Source organism: Erythrolamprus reginae, chromosome 2 (genome assembly GCF_031021105.1).
Source record: "Erythrolamprus reginae isolate rEryReg1 chromosome 2, rEryReg1.hap1, whole genome shotgun sequence".
Lineage (NCBI taxonomy): Eukaryota > Metazoa > Chordata > Lepidosauria > Squamata > Dipsadidae > Erythrolamprus > Erythrolamprus reginae.
Window position 1 is genome coordinate 251,167,246 of NC_091951.1, and position 20,553 is coordinate 251,187,798.

Here is a 20,553-nt window from a genome sequence, read left to right on the forward strand (position 1 = left end):
AGGGGGGAGAGTGAGAAAGAGAGGGAGAGGGAGAAAGAGAGAGAGGGAGAGAGAGAAAGAGAGAGGGAGAGGGGGGAGAGATAGCAAGAGAGGGAGAGAGGGGGGAGAGAGGGGGGAGAGAAAGAGAGAGGGAGAGAGAGAGAGGAGATAAAGGAAGAGGAGAGATAGAAAGGAAGAGAGAGAAAGAAAGAGGGATAGAAAGAGAGTGAGAGATGCTCAGTGAGCCTTTCTTTGAAGTTGCCTTTCTTTCTTTCTTTCTTTCTTTCTCTCTTTCTTTTGCTCTCTTGCTCTTTCATTCTTTTTTCTCTCTTGCTTTCTTTCTTTCTTTTTCTTTCTCTCCTTCCCTCCTTCCATTTCTTTCATTCCCCCTCTCTATTTTTATTTCTCTTTCTTTCTTTCTTTCTTTCTTTCTCTTTTTCTTTCTCTTTTACCTTCCCTTCCTCTATTTCTTCTTTTCTTTCTCCTTCCTACCTTCTTCCCTCCCTCCCTTCCTTCAGTCTTTCCTCTCTTACTCTCCCCTGTCATAAGTTTCCTTGCTTCCTTCCTCTGTTCCTGTCCCTTCCCCCTTTCTTTCTTTCTTTCTTTCTTTCTTTCTTTCTTTCCTTCCTCCATTTCTTGCTTTCCTTTTCCTTCCTCCCTTCTTTCCTCCCTCATTCCCTTCTTTCACTCCTTCCTCTCTTACTCTCCCCTTTCACCCCTCCCCAAAGAAGGTAAATTTCATACATAATTGGTATGTCGCAAAATAAAGTAGTTTTAAAATGGCGGGGAGGGGGCCCCCCAGACACTTAGGCTGTATGGGGCCCCAAAATTCCTGATGGCGGCCCTGGCTCCACCCCTCCATAACCCCACCCCCATATGACCAAAGCCCCCCCCCCCCACCGGGCCATGGAAAACTGGTCTAGCTTAAAGCCGGTCCCTGGTGCAAAAAAGGTTGGGGACCTCTGATATAGAGGATATACTCATAGTAAAATACAGTATATCTAAGAAAGAGTAGAAGAGAAGATATAGGAATGTTAAGATGCCTATGTTAGGGCTTATCTCAGAAAGCTATGCTGCTAATTTTCAGCAACTCTGGTGTACTGATCTGGACTCTGACTTTCCCTGGAAGTAGCAGGCAAAGGTTTTGTCCATTTCATCCTCCTCCTCCCACATATTGTATTCCAAATCACTATCCTCTACAGGGGTTGTAGTGAAGGCAGGAAATGTCCCAGATTATGGGACCTTATGGAAGTATCCTATGGAGTAGGGAAAGGGACAGTCTTTAAATGAATTCATATGGGAAACAGCAAAGAAATTGTTAGTCATTTTCTGAATTAAAGACACCAGGGAAGATGAGGCCATGTCATTGGATAAGAGAAATTAATAGACTACTTAGGTGGAAGCTGATAGAGTTGGGCAGATATAATTGCTTGTCTTAGAATTCTACAGGGGGAATGGCCATTTAGCTCATTACTCCAAATATTGCTAGTTTATCCAGCCTCTACTGATAGGTTGCCAGTCCAGAGAACCTGGCAGTGTATTATGTACCAATCCCTTCAAAAGGAGCTTTTTGAAGGGAGCAATAGCTTGCATATCACAAAGTAAGGTATTGATTAATATTTTTCTTAAATTTGTATCTTACTTTTATTTGTTACAATTTAAAATCTGTACACAATAATGGGCTGCGGCCCCCATGGGAGGGGGACACAGTGGGAGTTGTAAGTTCATGAACTATTTATAGAATACTTAATAATTTTTTAATTGTCCTTCCTTCTCTAGTACCTTAGTATGATCCTTAATTGCTTTTAAAATAGGAAATAATTAAATAGTATGTTTTACCCATAAACACTTTAATCATTTTAATCATTATCTAGTTCTTAACTTTTATAGCCATTAAAGAAAATTGAGCTACTTGCCCAATCTGTTATTATACTGAACCTTATGGGTTCAGTAGAAAACCTTAAAATGTTACTGTGCTCCTCAACAAATAATGCTGTCTATCATTTGTCCTTTTTGTGGCTATTCAAATACTGTGACTTAATCAACTGAAAAAGAGTCGTCAAGACACTACCACCCAGTCACATGACCTTTAAGCCACCCTGGTGACCTTTAAGCCACCCTGGTCACATGATTGTCAAGCTACTCCCACCTGGTCACATGGCATGCAAGCCACACCCACAAAATAAACCATGCCCACAGTGTGGCAGTAAACATTTTGGCAGCTCATTGCTATATGTTCATAATGCTCCCACCTCCCATTTTTCCCCAAGAACTTTGAGAGATGAATTGGTCTGAGGGAGAATGACTGGCCTAAACTCTGCTGGCTTTTATACTAAAGGGAGAAATAGAACTCGGAGCACTGATTTCTAATCCTTCATCTTAACCTCGATACCAGAATGGCTCCATATCCTATTTCAGCTCAATATCAAGGGCATAGTAGCCTTGGTGCTTCCTAAATTGGAGTTAGAGGAAAGATATAAGATAAGTTAAAACAGTATTGTACTTACATAAACCAAAAAATCTTTTAAGGCGCTTGTGATTCCTTCCGAAAAAGCTATTTCTTTAGAGATGTGCTGAACTGTAACGGCTGTCAGTCGGACTTTTTCAGGCAGCTTAATTACGACTTGGCCTTCAGATCCTGAGAATGCCCAGCAGTTTCCAGGGTAAACATCCGGCTACAAACAGGAGACCATTCACATAAATAAAATGCTCAAAATTGGAATCACTCTATAATATGTAAATAGATACATTGCTCTGGGGTTAAAATGGTTTATACAAGAAACACCCCCAATTTGATGGTGGGGTATGTATGCTTGTCGGGTGGTGGGCACTTTTCACTATACACTTGTTTTATGTTGTGGGTATCTTAAAATTGTTAAAAATCAATTTTAAAAAATGAATTCAGGTCCTGCAGATTGGTTTGATGTGTGAGTACAATAATTACTGGGGTTTCTCCAGGAGTAGGGTGAACTTTATTGTGAATGTGTGACAAAATTACTTCTGACCTCTAATCTGTGTTTTCTCTGGCTTATTAAGAGGTCAGATACACCAGCAAAGTAAACTATTAGTGGGTAAATAGAGTTTTGTAATTAAACCAGAATAATATCCCAACTAGTGTAAATTTTCCAATCATTTGCAACCAGGAAAATGTCATTCTTCCCTCATTCCTCCGTTATAAATGAGGCATTCCCTCTTTCTCATTCTCTTTCTGTCTATCTGCCTTTTAATCTCATTGAGGGGAGTAGTGAAGAGAATGGGCAAGAAAGGACCAGGATCTCCAACATTTTTATTTTTATCGCTCTAGAAATGAAGGGAATGGATGACGAACTCGGAAAAAGGATTACATAAAGTGAGGAGAGTACAAGGTGAAAAGAACAGAGAAAGGGGATGGATGGGATTAAAGAAATATTCCCGGAAGGTTGGCAGATTTATTTTATTTTTTAAATTTATGTGTTTGTTTATCAAAACGTGTAAATAATAGCAGGTATTGATTTAAACACAAACATAAGTAAAGTAGGTACAAGCAAATAGGACAATAAGACAGGGATGGTAGGCACAATAGTGTGCTTATGCATACTCCTTACTAATAAACGTGTGTGTGTATTGCTAAAAAAAAATAAAGGGAACACTCAAATAACACATCCTAGATCTGAATGAATGAAATATTCTCATTGAATACTTTATTCTGTACAAAGTTGAATGTGCACAACAGCACGTGAAATAGATTGTCAATCAGTGTTGCTTCCCAAGTGGACAGTTTGATTACACAGAAATTTGATTTACTTGGAGTTATATTGTGTTAAGTGTTCCCTTTATCTTTTTGAATTGTCTCTGTGTGTGTGTGTGTGTGTGTGTGTGTGTGTATTTATCACCAGCAGCCAATGCTTCAGCAATATAGAAGGGGCCATTTTCTTCCATTCTGAAGCCCAATAATGAAGATTTCTATAGAAATGGGAGAGAATTCTCCTTTTGCTTTCCAACGTCCAGAAAGCATAAATAAGGAGAAACAGTCTGCACTATAGCAATAGTAATAGTACTTAGATTTATATACCATTCCACCGTACTTTACAGCACTCCCTGAGATGTTTACAACATTAGCAGCCCCCAATGTTACCAACTTCAGAAAGAAGGAAAAGTGAATCAACTTTAAAGTGGTCAGGATTGAATTTCTGGCAGTGAGCAGTTACCCTGCAATCCTGCATTCTAACTACTGCGTCATCACAGCTTTTGCCATCATTTAAAGTCTTCTTAAATACAGCAACTCAGAACTTCACAAACTATTCCAGATATACATTCAGAAACAACATACAAAGGAGAAGATTTTGTTCTTCTCTGGAATATTCTGTTTTTGAGCTGGAGAGTTTTGTGCATCCCTCCCCAGGGTTGGGCTACTGCCCGGATGGGAGGGAATGCAGTGGAGTAGCGAAATTGGAACTCCACCCTAGAGCACCCAATTTGCACTGAAAGATGTTGAAAGAAAATATAGCGCGTCCTGCATAAAAGATGCCCACAGTGTGGTAGTAAAAAATTTGGTAGTTCTTCACCCTCCCTCTCCCTCCTCTAAACCAACCGAAATCATATTATTGTAACTTCTGAACTCTGCCTTAGTTTAATGCAATTAAAAGCAACAGTTAGATTTTCAAGTCAGAACAAAATAGGCCCTGAAGAACTGCAGAAAAAGTTTTCAGAGCCATTCACAAATATGTGCATCCTTTAATTTTAAGGAAAGCAGTGAGCTTTCCTTAAAATTAAATGAAGTCAGATTTTATCAACATTTCGATCTGGAATACAAGATCTCTAGGAAATCCAAGGGCTATAGTGTAGGCTAGATTGAGAAGTTAAAGAAAACATTCAGAAGAAAATAATGACATGTATATAGTTATGAGATAGAAACTGGACTCGGGGCAGTACTATTGTTCTAGCTGAGAAATTGTACTATTCTTCTGAATTAACTAATAGCAATGATAGAAATACTGCACCTGTAAAATAGTTTCAGGAGGGTTGGCTGAAGCGATAAATGGAAACCAACAGTTTTCCTGGTGTAAAAAATCAAAAGACTTAGATGTCCTGTCTTTATCAATCGTGGCTCCTAGATAGACAGACAGATGATTATGTAACCTCAAGTTGTTTTCTATTTCTAGTGAACATTTAGATGTATTTTCTTGTGACAGATGTTTTTTAAAGTCTAGAATTAGTAGGGTAAAATTTAAAGAGATTTCTTATCAGAAATTACATTCATTCACATGTAATTTCCCAATGTTAGTTCCCGCGTAGTCTCCATGTAGATAGATGATACTTTTATAAAGGCTAGAATAAGTACAGAATAAAATATAAAGAAACTTTTCATCAGAAATTAAATTCACTCATATATACTGTAATTATCCAATAGTAATTCATCTTTTGTAGAGTTTAGTGTAGAAAGAGAAAAATCTGTCAGATATGATTTCAAATCACTTTCTTATTCCCCCCCCCCCCCCCCCCCAAGCTTCAGTTCAGGGATTTAAATGTGATGCCCATTAAACATTTAAATCAACTGAAGCTTTCATATACTTCTCAAGGGCAACCAGGTTCTCAAGATACAGAACTGGGTGTAACTACTGCACAACTCGCAGTTTATGCAAAGACACTCCTGGCTGTGAGTTGCAAACCCAAAGCCACTCCATCTTTCAGGACATTACCTATTGACTTTTGAGCCCAGTCAGCTTTCTGTATATCGTCTTCAAAAATCTTCTTAAAAGCCAAATTGAGCATATCAATCATTTCCTGCAAAGGAGAAGAAAAATACACCAGGGAAATGGTTTATACAAATATCAGTTACATACGTTAGACATCGTAAGTTATGAATAGAACCATAGACTTAATTCCAACTGTTAGCAACATATACACAAATATGGACAATAAAGCATCATGTCAAAAAAGCCAAAATTTGCCAACTCGGCAAATGGTTTGTTTCTCAAGTTTGCTGAGTAAAGACAGGAAATAAATGTGCCCAAATGAATAGCCCATAAAGGAATATTAACTGGTATCTAATAATATTTTTCTATCAGATTTTAGCTAAGGAAGAATGGTTGGTGGTGCTTAAAACAGTGTGTACCACGATTCTTTTAGATAGCATTAACATGTTTTCATCTGTCAGTTAATTATGTGAAAAGATGATGTCTATGAAGCATACACTATAGCCAGCCCTGGGACACAGGCATTTGGGGGCTAATGTCAAAAGACAAAAATTTATATCAGTGCAGAAATCTCTATGCAATGCTCATGGTTTTTAGACATAAAGGCTGGAACTTCTGTGGAGAAGAAAAGTATGTAGAAAGGAGAGGTAGATTTAATAATTCTTAGAGTCATCAATCAATTCAAACAGACTATCTCATGTAGTAGGTTGGAGATATACAAATTTCCTTTAAACTTTTGGTAAAGGGTAATCCCATAATTTACTATTTTATTTAATTTCTATACCACTCATCTCTCCAAAAGCAGTAACTGTTTTGTCTTCACCATAAAGACTTAAAACATACTAGAACACCTTTTATTATAAGCATCTCTATCATGAGCAGTGGGAAATCTATGACTAGGGCAGTGGTGGCGAACCTTTTAGAGACTGCAAGCCAAAACCCACTTACTTGTCGCAAAGTGCCAACAAGGCAATTTAACTGAATACTGAGGTTTTACTACCTAAAATAATGATAAAGACAGAGTTCAGCTAATTGTTCTATGAAAAATGTGATAAATGCACTTTTATGCCCCTTCATTTTTTCTGCTTTTGAAATATTATGCTCAATAACAATAAAAACTTTTGTAATATCATTTCTCTTTTTCTCTTTCCCTTTCTGTTTCTCTCTCTCTTTCCTTGCCTTTCTTCCCCTTTCTCTTCCTCTCTGCCTTTTTCTTTCTCTTCCTCTTTCCCTCCCTCTCTCTCTCTCTGCCTTTGCTTCTCTCTTTCTCACCCTGTTTCCATCCCTCTGTTTCTCTCTCTCCTTCCCCCCCCCCTCTCTCTCATTGCCTTCATCTGTTTCTGCACCCCACCCCTCCAAAACTGGTGCTGGGTGGTGGGAATCTGGAGGCTGATGAGCCTAGGAGCAGTGCACCGAAGTTCAGCTGGCTGGCAGGGAGGCATGGCACCCCAACACAGGCAGCTCTGCAGGAAAAGCAACTGAGGCCAGAAGGAGCCTAGACCAGGGGTAGGCAAAGTTGTCTCTTCTATGACTTTTTTACTTCAACTCCCAGAATTCCTTAGCCGATCATGCTAGCTCAGGAATTCTGGGAGTTGAAGTCCACATGTCATACAAGAGCCAAGTTTGCCTACCCCTGGCCTAGACAATCCAGGTTTGCATTGCGGCTCTGTGTCGTAATGAATTTCAGGAGGAGGAGGACCCCATCTCCTCCATTGGGAAACACCTGAGCTATGTGTCGCGCTGGGAATTGCCAGCCTTCATACACATTGAGAAACATCCAGTAGTTAGAGAGTTAACTCTGTCTAGTAATGTAGCTCCTCCTGTGTGATGTAACCTGTTTGCTCACATCCTGCCTTACTGAAGAAGAAGGGCGGTCTCTAAGTTAGAGTCCTTCTCTTGCGGTCCATCTTTGTAGCTATGAGATGTGCCATACTGTCTCTCCGTAGACATTTTTATTTTTATACTTTTTTAAAATAAATCTAGTTTGTTCATTCGAACATGCTTTGTCTGTGCTTCAATATTCATCACCTCCGGAAGGTCCTGGCTCATTCTCCTGAAGCTGAGCGCCTTGATGAGGTAGGGGCCCTTCCATAATCTGACATGGTAGCAGAGGATGGTTTTTATTGAAGAAACAGACCCCGCTTACACTCCGTAAGCTCACTAGCGATTACTCCTAATGCCAGCTAAAAGAAAGCGTAATCCTCTCAGTCAATCCTTCATAGATTCCCTCTCTAGCCAGCAGTTCGCCGAGCTAAGAGATACTGTTCGTGTTGCCGATAGTAAAAGGAATCCTACGATGTCTTTGTATTCTGAGAAGGAAGCCTCTACAGCTGCCGACACTCACGAAACCGTAAGTTCCCATTACGTGATTGATGATGATGTTGGGATTCGGGAGGAAGAATGTAAATCTGCCCAAGGGGGTGCCTCCGGCAGTGTTTCAAATCAACCTAGTGATGATGAAGAGTCTGAAGATCAAACGTTAACTCTATTCCCATCTCAATCATCTGTTTTGCATGTAAAGGCGTCAGCCAAAACAAAGCACCTAGATGATTTGAGTTCTCTCACTTCTGATAGAATTAAGGGGACATCCCTAACTCTAGAGATGATCGAGAAAATGATAGAAAGAGATGAAAAGGAAATTGATTCGTTAGAATCTCATTGTCTTCATTTTGATAACCTTCCTACTTTAAAAACTAATGAGCAAAGACAGATCTACTCCAGTTATTTACAAAAGGCGGATGATGCCAGAACTGAATTACGATCTTTAAAAAAACTTCAGCTCAAACTTCTTACAGAAAAGATGGAGGAAATGCCCCTGAGAGATGCCACGTATGCTTATTCTTCCAAGGAAGATAGACATGCGCACATTAGCCATTCTCCAGTGATCACGCATTTTTACCCTCCTGCCTTATCTAACATAGAAGACATTCCAAGAGAGGAAGGAGGGGCTTTCGAGCCCACAGTAAAAAAGTTGGTCCCTGTGCAGTTTGCAGAAGCAAGCCGAAAAGGGGGGAGGACTTCCCCCATTGCAGCAAGCTCCGCAGCAGCGGCCACTAGTGGATGGAATGCCCGAGAGGAAAGGGCATTACCTGAAACCAGACAGGGACTTTCCCAGGCAGACATGGCTGCAGAAATGCAGAAACCAAATGCTTTTGTCCCAGGTCCTTCTGTTTTACCACAGAGAGCTCCAGTCCATATTCCACAGATGCCAGCACAACTTCCCCAGATGGGACAGCCACAAGGTTTGTCAGGAGGAGTTGGAGCTCAACTCCAACCACTCCAAGCATTTCAGATGAATGCACCAACTAGACAAACCATCACTTCTTCTGTACTGAAAGGTGATTTTGTACTGATGCCTAATGGACACAATTATCGGAAGTGGCTTCACAGAATAAATTTGCACCTACTGGCTCATGACATAGAAGGGATTGCACATAATCCCCCAGTAAGGCGCTGGACTGCAGAAGAAAGAGAAGCTGACATAAAAGCCAAGCTACTCATTCTCATGAGCATGGATCCACAATTGTCAATAAGGTATGACACACATGACTATACATCTGCTCAGATATTAGAGTCATTAGACGGCATGTTTAGGCCAATATCAGATGAAGGCAACTACATACTGATAACCAAGTTTACTAATGCTAAACTTCCAACAGGGGGTGAACTTGCACCACATTTATCTAAGATGTTCACATTACATAAAGACTTAGAAGAAAGAGGATACCGCTATGATAATAATCAAGTAAATGTGGCTATCATAACTTCCCTTGGTCCTGAATGGAAGGAAGTTGTTTACAAGTTCAGCATACTCCCACTGGCCCAGAAAACCACTCAAAGACTCTGTAACATGCTAACTGAAGAAGCAGAGTTGCTGAACACTGGACTTAGGCCCATGTCAGCAGCATTTAAACCTAATTTGGCAAAGGGCGGTCAGCAGAAAACAAGTACTCCTAAGTACCCACGCCAGAAACCTTTCAAGAAGGATGACACTCGCAAGTCTCCTGATGTGCAGAGTGTGAAACCTGGCGAAACTGACACCCCACCTTATCCAACTCAGCCAAAGGGCGCGCACAAGAAAGGATCCAGAGGAAAGAGTTCTGGAGCTGCAAAGTCAACTCCCAAAGACTCAAAAGATGAGAAACCTACTTATGTTGGTATCATCCACCTCAGCACCGTTTCTGAGAAGAGTCCACTCTACGACATTCGTGAGTTATGGACCCTGGACAGCGGAGCAGCGGCACACATCGCATGCCGGAAGGAATCCTTCTCTGAGCTACACCCGACTGATGTCAAGGAAGTATACGGAGTTGGTGATCTTCGTTCCAAGGTGGAAGGAAAAGGAAAAGTCTTCGTCAAAGAACTGGACTCCCTTATCTCAAATGTTTTCTACGTTCCTACTGCCAAGAACAACATCCTCAGCGGATATTGCCTGAGAGAAGAATTGAAGGTTGTAATAAACTATGAACTTGTTGACACTAACATTATCAAGGATGGCAAACTTCTTGCTACTGCCATCCCCATCAAAGGTGTTTTTTATTTGCAACCAAAACCTGCCAGCAAAGGTGGTGTAAGTATAAGCGTTCCAAAGGGCGTTAGCACAGGTCCAGAGAGAAACCCTGGTGCCACCGCTAGTTCAAAGGCTCCTAAAGCCAATGAAACTCCTGAGGTTCCAAATGCTATTGCAAATGTTAAACATGTGTTAACAAACAAATCTTTTCATTCCAGGTGCATTCACAGATGGCATCGTCGCTTGGGGCACGCTTCTTACCCCGTATTAGCAAAGATGTCTGAATATGCTGATGGTTTCAAAATTGATGGGGCTTGCAAAGTTTACTTAGATTGCAAAATTTGTAACTCAGCCAAATCCCGGCATTCTCCCGTTCCAAAAATTGCTGTCCGACTCTGTACACGCATCTTTGAATTGGTTCATACCGACGTTGTCGGTCCATTTCGGCCTACTGTTGGTAAACGTAAGTATTTCTTAACTGTAGTTGACAGTTACTCACGATTTGGCTATGTTTTTCTTTTAAAACATAAATCAGAGGCGTTTGAGGCTTTTAAAGGCTTTGCTGCAGAAATACTCACCCAACACGACGTCTGGATCGAGCGGATTCAAGGTGATCGTGGAGGCGAACTTATGTCACAAGAGTTTCAAGGATGGATGACCAGAAATGGGATCCTCAGGCAGACCTCATCATCAGGAGCGCACCAGCACAACGATGTATGCGAACACAGAAGCGCGATTCTACAGACAATGTTTCGTTGTCTCATTGAGGATGCGAACGTGGACTTTTCATACTGGGGCGAAGCATTAAGGTATGCTAATTACATTGTTAACAGAACATGGAGTAGCGTCATACAAGACACTCCTTATTACTTGCTTCATGGCAAGAAGCCTGATGTCCAGAACATCTACATTTTTGGTTGTTATGCCACTGTTAACATTCCAGTTGAACAGAGAAGAAAAGGAGGTCCCGTGTCTGAAAGAATGAGATTCATCGGCTTTGATGAAGTCTCCAAGTACCACAAATTTGCTGACTCTCATCACAGAGTTTACATTTCTAATTCAGCTAAATTTGAGGAAGACACAAATTGGTCCAGTATACATAGTAATGATACTTCAGTTTATTTTCCTAAGGATGGTATGGTGACACCTGATGACCAGGGAGCTGTGCCAGATGTTCCTGACGTTCCATGTGATGAACAACCTTCAACAGTCGCAGAGGAAATCTCTTGTGATGAACTTGAAGGCGGAAATGATGATGAAGGATGGACCAGCGTTCCAAGACGTTCCAAGAGAACCACCAAAGGAACTCCTCCAAAGAGATTTGCACAGCAAGTATCTGATTCTCCTTATCTTTTCATGTGTAATAACCTTACACTTCCACCTGATCATTTTCACCAGATCAAACTTTTACCTAACTCTGAACAAGAAAAATGGTATGAGGCTATGGAACGCGAACTGGACTGTTTAAAGAAACTTAAAGTGTTCCAGCAGGTGGAGCCTCCTAACAAGAAGAAAGTCATTGGCACACGCTGGGTGTATAAAGTCAAACAAAATCCTAATGAAGGAAAGCTGTACAAAGCTAGACTTGTAGCTCAAGGATTCTCTCAAGTTTATCCAGATGACTACACTGACACATATTCACCCACAGTCAGAAATGAGAGTGTCAAGATTGCCCTGATCACTGCTGTTGCTTTGGGCTTAGAAGTTTTTCAATTTGATGTAGAGACTGCATATTTGAACGCTGATCTGAATGAAGAGATCTACGTCAAAGGTGCTCCCGGATTCCAGGACCGAGAAGGTGAAGTCTGGTTTCTCAGTAAGTCTTTATATGGCCTCAAGCAGAGCGCCCTCTGCTGGTACAAATTGTTATCCCAAAAGCTAAATTCAATGGGCTTTATTAAGTCCGAATCTGATGGATGCGTGTTCACAAAAGGGCAAGGTAAGACTTATGAAGTTGTTCTTGTTTATGTTGATGATATTGTTTATGTGGGTCTGAATGAAAGCACTAGTCAAACTTTTGCTAAGGGCCTTGAACAACATTTCACCTTGAAAAGCCTAGGGCATATTAATGATTATCTAGGTGTTCAGTTTGAGAAAACTGAGAAGGGGTTCTCTCTTTCACAAGAAAGCAAGGTTGACCAGCTTTTGCAAAATTGTAACATGTTTGATGCAAATACTTGTCGTTCTCCTATGCAGACTGATTTTTACAGGTTAACCCGAGGAGAGTATCCTGATTTTGAGAACAAAACGTTGTACCGGTCAGTGATTGGATCGCTATTGTACATCAGCAGTTGGACAAGACCTGACATTTCACTGAGTGTGAATCTACTGTCCAGATACGTTGGGAGAGCAACCACGTTTCACTGGTCTTGCATAAAGAAGTTGCTGAAATACATGAAGCTCACAAAAGGCAAAAAGCTGTACCTCGAGCCAGATCATGTTGAGTACCCTGAAGTGATTTGTTATGCTGATGCTGACTGGGCAAGTGACACGGAAACACGTAAAAGTACTTCTGGTTATATCATGTTTTTAAATGGTTGTCCTTTCTTTTGGAAAGTTAGGCAGCAGAAGTTCATTTCTTGCTCTTCAACTGAATCTGAATATGCATGTGTTTCTGATTGCTGTAATGCATTAATGTCTCTTTTTCCTCTCATTAATAGTATTTGGGAAAACCCGATGTTACCAATTTTTATTATGGAGGATAATGTTTCAGTTGCATTCATTGCTGAAACTGAATTTGTTGGAGCTCGTTCACGGCACATTCACATCCGGTATCAAAATACCAGAGAGAAGGTGAAAGAAGGATTCGTGAAAATTCAGTACATACCTACTACTGAGCAGATCGCTGACTTGCTGAATAAGCCATTGCCAGCTGATCAACATGAATACCTCACCAACAAAATGTGCCTCAAGTGAATTGATGTCTTGATGTCCCTTATGTCTCTGATGACTGACAAAGAAGGGGTGTCGCGCTGGGAATTGCCAGCCTTCATACACATTGAGAAACATCCAGTAGTTAGAGAGTTAACTCTGTCTAGTAATGTAGCTCCTCCTGTGTGATGTAACCTGTTTGCTCACATCCTGCCTTACTGAAGAAGAAGGGCGGTCTCTAAGTTAGAGTCCTTCTCTTGCGGTCCATCTTTGTAGCTATGAGATGTGCCATACTGTCTCTCCGTAGACATTTTTATTTTTATACTTTTTTAAAATAAATCTAGTTTGTTCATTCGAACATGCTTTGTCTGTGCTTCAATATTCATCACCTCCGGAAGGTCCTGGCTCATTCTCCTGAAGCTGAGCGCCTTGATGAGGTAGGGGCCCTTCCATAATCTGACACTATGGTGGTGAATCTATAGCATCATGCGAGAGGTGGCATGCAGAGCCCTCTCTGTGGGCATGTGCGTCATCGCCCCAGCCTAGTTCCATCGCATTTCTTTGTCGGTTTCATTTTCAGGGAAACAAAAGTTTGTGGGACTAAAAAAAAATATCACTCAATCAATTCCAACTTTGTGAGATCTTCTCCTTTCATGAGAAGTTGGAATTGATTGAGTGAATTTTTTTTTTTAGTCCCACAAACTTTTGTTTCCCTGAAAATGAAACCGACAAAGAAATGCGATGGAGCTAGGCTGGGGTGATGACGCACGTGCCCACAGAGAGGGCTCTGCATGCCACCTCTCGCATGATGCTATAGATTCACCACCATAGGTCTAGGATTGTCCAAACTATGCCACTGGTTGATTGTTCTCCCTGTTGGGAAATTTCTGCTTGGTTCTTGGTTGCTTTTTCCCTTGATTAGTTTCCATCCATTGTTTCTTGTCTTGCCTTGAGGTGCTTTGGAAAACAGGTTGATGCTCTCTGCTCTCTGCAGTCCTTCAAATATTGGAACACTGCTTTCGTGTCATCCCTAATCCTTCTTTTCATTAGAGTAGATATACCCAATTAGCACCATCCTTGTTTCTCAACATTTTGTTGATATTGTGGCGACCAAAACTGGATGCAACATGGAATACTAGTGCCCAGTATGTCCAGTCAGTGAAGCAGTGGAAGTGATGTGCCGGTGCCTGGAGGCTGTTGGGGTCTGGATGGGTGTCAACAGACTCAAACTCAACCCGGATAAGACGGAGTGGCTGTGGGTTTTGCCTCCCAAGGACAATTCCATCTGTCCGTCCATCACCCTGGGGGGGGAGTCACTAACCCCCTCAGAGAGGGTCCGCAACTTGGGCGTCCTCCTCGATCCACAGCTCACTTTAGAGAAACATCTTTCAGCTGTGGCGAGGGGGGCGTTTGCCCAGGTTCGCCTGGTGCACCAGTTGCGGCCCTATTTGGACCGGGACTCACTGCTCACAGTCACTCATGCCCTCATCACCTCGAGGCTCGACTACTGTAATGCTCTCTACATGGGGCTACCTTTGAAAAGTGTTCGGAAACTTCAGATCGTGCAGAACGCAGCTGCGAGAGCTATCATGGGCTTTCCTAAATTTGCCCATGTCACACCAACACTCCGCAGTCTGCATTGGTTGCCGATCAGTTTCCGGTCACAATTCAAAGTGTTGGTTATGACCTATAAAGCCCTTCATGGCACTGGACCAGAATATCTCCGGGACCGTCTTCTGCCGCACGAATCCCAGCGACCAGTTAGGTCCCACAGAGTTGGCCTTCTCCGGGTCCCGTCAACTAAACAATGTCGGTTGGCGGGGCCCAGGGGAAGAGCCTTCTCTGTGGCGGCCCTGACCCTTTGGAACCAACTCCCCCCAGATATCAGAGTTGCCCCCACCCTCCTAGCCTTTCGTAAGCTCCTTAAAACCCACCTCTGTCGTCAGGCATGGGGGAATTGACATGTTCTTTCCCCCTAGGCTTATAAAATTTATGTATGGTACGTTAGTGTGTATGATTGGTTTTTTAATTTGTGGTGTTTTTTAAATTAATTTAAATATTGGATTTGTCTTATATTGTATTGCTACTGTTGTGAGCCGCCCCGAGTCTGCGGAGAGGGGCGGCATACAAATCTGATTAAACTGAAACTGAAACTGAATTATAATTTACCCTTTTGCAGCAGGAAAGAAACCCTCACTGTGGTTCAATGTTTTCCCTACTGTATTTTTTAAGCATATTTGGTACGAGTGAGGCTGGGCATGAGAACAACTAACAGACTTCAGTTTTGTAAATGGGGGGAAAATGACATTCTATGGTAGCTAATAGATGTGCAAAAGAAAATGATAATCTGGAAAGATCGAAACCAGAGAATTTCTGAGATTAGTTGCAGCTTCCTACTTTCTCCTCTCCTGGTAAGTCACTTTCCTGAAGGATTTGCTTGGTGGACTGCAGGCGGCCTTTCTGGAGGTTGCTGATCTCAGAATTCAGTTTATCCATTTCATTCTTAAGGTCCTGAATTTCATGGAATTGATCTTCCAGCAGATGTTGAGATTTCCTTGTAATAAAGGAGGGGAAATGGGTATCAAGATTATATGCAAAACTCTGAAAAACTGTTAAATGGCAAAACAAAAGGATACAAACCCGTTCTATTGTTGCTTCCTTCTAGTGTTGCCTGGATTTTTGCTGTAGACTAGTGTGATACAGCTGGTCCTTGACTTACAACCATTCATTTAATAAGTCTGAAATTACAGTGGCACTGAAAAAAGTGATTTCCGACCACTTTTCACATTTAGGACTGTTGCGGCCAGTGTTCCCTCTAATTTTTTGGGGGGGGGTGGGCAGAAAAGTATAGTGTCTGAGCGGCAGTCCCTTCGGGACTGGGTGGCACAGAAATAATTAATAAACAAACAAACAAACAAATAAAAAACCCACCCTGTTTTGCCTCAGAGAATTTCAAAATAGAATACTGTACTGTGTGTCTACAACAGTGAGCTCATAATAGGGCAACTCTATCAATATCAAAATGCCACTTAAATAGTTGAGCTAGTTTCAAACTAGATTTTGATTTTCTTTCTCTCCTCCTTACTCCCATTCTTTTTCTTTCTCTTTTCCTTCCTCTCTTTTTTCTATCTGTTTCTCTCTCTTCCTCTCTTCCTCTCTCTCTCCTTCCCTCTCACTCTTTCCCTCTCGGCTTCTGGGCAGGTTTGGAAAACTCTGAGTTGATGATGATTTTTAAGTGAGTGATTGCTCACTGCTCAGCTTAGAGGGAACTATGGTTGCGGCCTCCCCATGGTCATATGACAAAGATTCAGATGCTTGGCAACTGATTCATATTTATGACGGTTGCAGAGTCCCAGTGTTGTGATAATCTTTTTGCAACCTTTTTATAGACAAAGTCAATTAGGGAAGCCAGATTCATTTAATAACCATGCTGTTAACTTAAGAAAGGCAGAGTTTCACTTAACCAGCGTAGCAAAATAGTGGTAAACAGGGGCAAAATTCACTTAACAAATGTCTCATTTAGCAACAAAAACATTTGGGCTCAATTGTGGTTGTAAGTTGAGGACTGACTGTAATCATAACTGTTTTCCAGACCGTTCCTGGGCCTGCAATGCACCAGCTAATTATTGTGGTTACATAAGACTGGATATTAAGGCATTTCCGCTGAATCTGAAGGATGTTAGAATCAAGAAAGGAGATATTAAGCATGCCTGACCCAAATACGGTAAACCAGGGATGTCAAACTCAATTTCATTGAGGGGCGCATCAGGGTTGTGTTTGATCTTGGGGGGAGGTAGGCGTGGCCATAGTGGGCATGGTTAGCTCAACATCACTTGGTGGCAGCAGAGGCACCAAGAAGCCAATCTTTACTGTTTCCAGGGCAGTCCCGCGGGCCGGATGTGGCCCATGGGCCTTGGATTTGACAGCCCTGCCCTAAATATAGTCAGGAATGAATCTTTTTGAATTCAGGGGAACTTACTTCCACAGAAAGGCGGATAGAATTGCAGCTTAAATATTTTCTCCTTGGGTGTGAAAGAATGTTGCACTGTAGTCTCTAACCAAAAGCAAATGCATATTTATCCAGAGAGGACTTCCAATGTGTTTTCAGTCTTAGGATTGCCTCCAAAGGGATTGGTGTAGGCCAGGAATAAGCAAAATTGGCTCTTCTATGACATGTGGACTTCAACTCCCAGAATGCCTGAGCCAACCATGCTAGCTCAGGAATTCTGGGAGTTGAATTCCACAAGTCATAGAAGAGCCAATTTTGCCTACCCCTGGTGTAGGCCAATGATGGGATTGGACAACCTATTATTTTAACCCTAATGTACATGAGATAAGGTCGGTTGCAGTCGGTGATCAGAGGTCGAACCCGAGGTCTCTCCATTGTGGGGTGCCTCAGGGGTCGGTCCTCTCCCTCCTGCTATTTAATATCTACATGAAACCGCTGGGTGAGATCATCCAAGGGCATGGGGTGAGGTATCATCAGTACGCTGATGATACCCAGCTTTACATCTCCACCCCACGTCCAGTCACTGAAGCAGTGGAAGTGATGTGCCGGTGCCTGGAGGCTGTTGGGGCCTGGATGGGTGTCAACAGACTCAAACTCAACCCTGATAAGATGGGAGTGGCTGTGGGTTTTGCCTTCCAAAGACAATTCGAATTGTCCGTCCATCACCCTGGGGGGGGGGAATATTGACCCCCCTGAGAGAGTGTCCGCAACTTGGGTGTCCTCCTCGATTCACAGCTCACATTAGAGAAACATCTTTCAGCTGTGGCGAGGGGGGCGTTTGCCCAGGTTCGCCTGGTGCACCAGTTGCAGCCCTATTTGGACTGGGAGTCACTGCTCACAGTCACTCATGCCCTCATCACCTCGAGGCTCGACTACTGTAATGCTCTCTACATGGGGCTACGTATGAAAAGTATCATGGGCTTTTCCAAAAATGCCTATGTAACACCAACACTCTGCAGTCTGCATTGGTTGCCGATCAGTTCCGGTCACAATTCAAAGTGTTGGTCATTACCTGTAAAGCCCTTCATGACACCGGAGTAGGGTATCTACGAGACCGTCTTCTGCCGCACGAATCCCAGTGACCGGTTAGGTCCCACAGAGTGGGCCTTCTCCGGGTCCCGTCAACAAAACAATGTTGCTTGGCGGGGCCCAGGGGAAAAGCCTTCTCTGTGGCGGCCCCGACCCTCTGGAATAAACTCCCCGCAGAGATTAGAATTGCCCCCACCCTTCTTGCCTTTCGTAAGCTCTTTAAAACCCACCTTTGTCATCAGCCATGGGGGAATTGAGACATTCTTTTCCCCTAGGCCTTTATAATTTATGCATGGTATGTTTGTTTGTATGGATGTTTAGTTTTATAATAAGGGTTTTTTAGTTGTTTTTAGTATTGGATTTACATGATGTTTTTTATTACTGTTGTTAGCCGCCCCGAGTCTACGGAGAGGGGCGGCATACAAATCCAAAAAATAAATAAATAAATAATGAAGCTTGAGGCTTACATCCCTAGACCAAGGCATGCCTGGCTGGGGAATTCTGGAAATTTGCCAAGGTTGGGCAGCCCTGTCTTAGTTCCTGTAGTTCTAAGCCTGGCTGCATTTCAATAAGCCACATTCCCCAAGATTTGTACAGTTCTTTTCCTTTAAACCATAACTTTTCTTTCATATCTTAGGTTTGAAGGGAGAGGGGCCTCTTTCCAATGTTTTGATTTATTGGGTGACGATTTCCAGACTTTTTTTTTTAAAAAAGCTTGTGTGCATTCTTGTTTTTAACTATTGTATTTTGTAAATTTCCCAGAGTCATGAGATAGATTTAAGCAGTTTATACATTTAATTAATGAGTAAAGTCTTTTTCTTTAAGATATTTTGGAGGGATGTATAATAGCCTTACCAGAGATTGTTCAGCTCAGTTTCATACATTTTTGTTAGTTCCTGTTGGAAGGAAAAAAACATATATGTTTCAACTTTTATATGAACAATTTGTAACATGGACCTCAGTCATAGTTAACTGTAGTTAATTTATGACCATTTTAGAATATATATATATATATATATATATATATACAGTATATGCTTCTTGACTTAAATTCAATTCCATACCTACCCAGCCAGAATTATGCAGTAAATTATAATCTTATCATTTAGTGATTGCCTCAGATAGTGAGAAATTACCATTACATAGATGATGAAAAACTAACTTTGGAATCAATAACCACATTTATCTTTACAACATCATTTGGTTACCTATCCACATTGCCTTGTGCTTATCCCATACCCTCTGGTAGAGCCAATACATTTTAATTTATGTTTGCTTGTTTGTATCCTACTTTCCATTATATATATATATATATATATATATATATATATATATATTTACAAAATATCCCAAAATACCTTCTTCCTCTTATTTTTCCCACAATAACAATCTGAAGTGAGTTAACGTGAGTGTGTGTGACTGAGCCAAGATCACCCAGCTGACTTTCAAGGTTAAGGCAGCACTAGAACTCAGTGTCTCCTGGTTTCTAAGCCAGCATTTTAATTGCTATATCAAACCCAAGCAAGCTGTCACTTCCTGAGCTGCTTGTTTGTGTAGCAGTGGTTACTCCAAAACTGCTGAGAACAACTTAACAGGCTCAGTTGTGTAACGCTAATTAGTTGATTACAGCCTGGAAGCAGCTGCTGCCTGGAATTGACAAAGTCCTAGTCACTTTCACCCCTGAAGGCATTTGCCTCCCAAGAAGCTGCAGCTACACTCCTTTCAATGCATATCCCCATCATGTACCTGTTCACTCTCTTTCCAATGAATGTAAATGCAAACACCATTCCCATTTTTCCTAATTATCTCAGTGCCAGGGTAAGCATTTCAAACGATGGGGAGTAGGGGAAAAGGGGCATATGATTTGGCCTTTTCTCCAGGTTCTTCATAAATTGAGTTCTCCCTACACCTTCCACACTGCTTGGAGCCCCTCCCTTATGATACCAGGTTGCAACTCATTGGTCCCTTCAGCCTTGAAAGACAGCGTTTAAGGGGTGACTTGATCGAAGTGTATAAAATCATGCATGGGATAGAAAAGGTGGATAGAGAAAATTCTTTTCTCTATTACACAATACTAGGACATGGGGGCACTCCTTAAAGCACATAGGTAAGAAAGCGAGGACAAATCAAGGGAAATATTTCTTCACCCAAAGGGTCGTTGGTTTATGGAATTCAGCTGTCAGCCTTGATAGCTTCAAGGCAAGATTAGACAGATTCATGGATGCCAAGTGTATCGGTTGTTATTGAAACGGATGTCCATGTGCCGCCTCTATGTTGGTTGAGGCAGGCAGGATTCCCTTGAGTACCATTTGTTGGGGGTCAAGGGAAAGGGAGGGGTTTGCCTTCTCCTCAAGATCTCCATGTACAATTAGGGGGCCAATGTGTAACACAGAATGCTGGACTCGATGGGCTTTGGCCTGATTCAGCATGGCTCTTCTTATCTTCTTATGCTTGGGTTCACACAACTGTTTGGGGTTATA

At 41.8% G+C, this 20,553-nt stretch overlaps 2 protein-coding genes across 2 annotated transcripts in view; one reads left to right on the forward strand and one right to left on the reverse strand.

Moving 5' to 3' along the window:
* The window catches only part of LOC139162276 (SUN domain-containing protein 3-like), a 33,371-nt gene that overhangs the window by 3,500 nt on the left and 9,318 nt on the right, over positions 1–20,553 (reverse strand). Inside the window, exons 7-11 of the mRNA XM_070742453.1 lie at positions 18,929–18,969; positions 15,433–15,589; positions 5,658–5,742; positions 4,959–5,068; positions 2,487–2,654 (exon numbers count right to left, since the gene is read on the reverse strand). Of these exons, the coding sequence (XP_070598554.1) occupies positions 2,487–2,654; positions 4,959–5,068; positions 5,658–5,742; positions 15,433–15,589; positions 18,929–18,969 (561 nt within the window). The remainder of the gene's footprint in view (positions 1–2,486; positions 2,655–4,958; positions 5,069–5,657; positions 5,743–15,432; positions 15,590–18,928; positions 18,970–20,553) is intronic.
* Positions 9,509–13,274, forward strand: LOC139162275 (uncharacterized). The gene is made up of 2 exons (XM_070742452.1): positions 9,509–10,627; positions 12,825–13,274. Exons 1-2 carry the CDS (start codon positions 9,550–9,552, stop codon positions 12,959–12,961), a joined length of 1,215 nt encoding a protein of 404 aa, XP_070598553.1. The 5' UTR covers positions 9,509–9,549; the 3' UTR covers positions 12,962–13,274.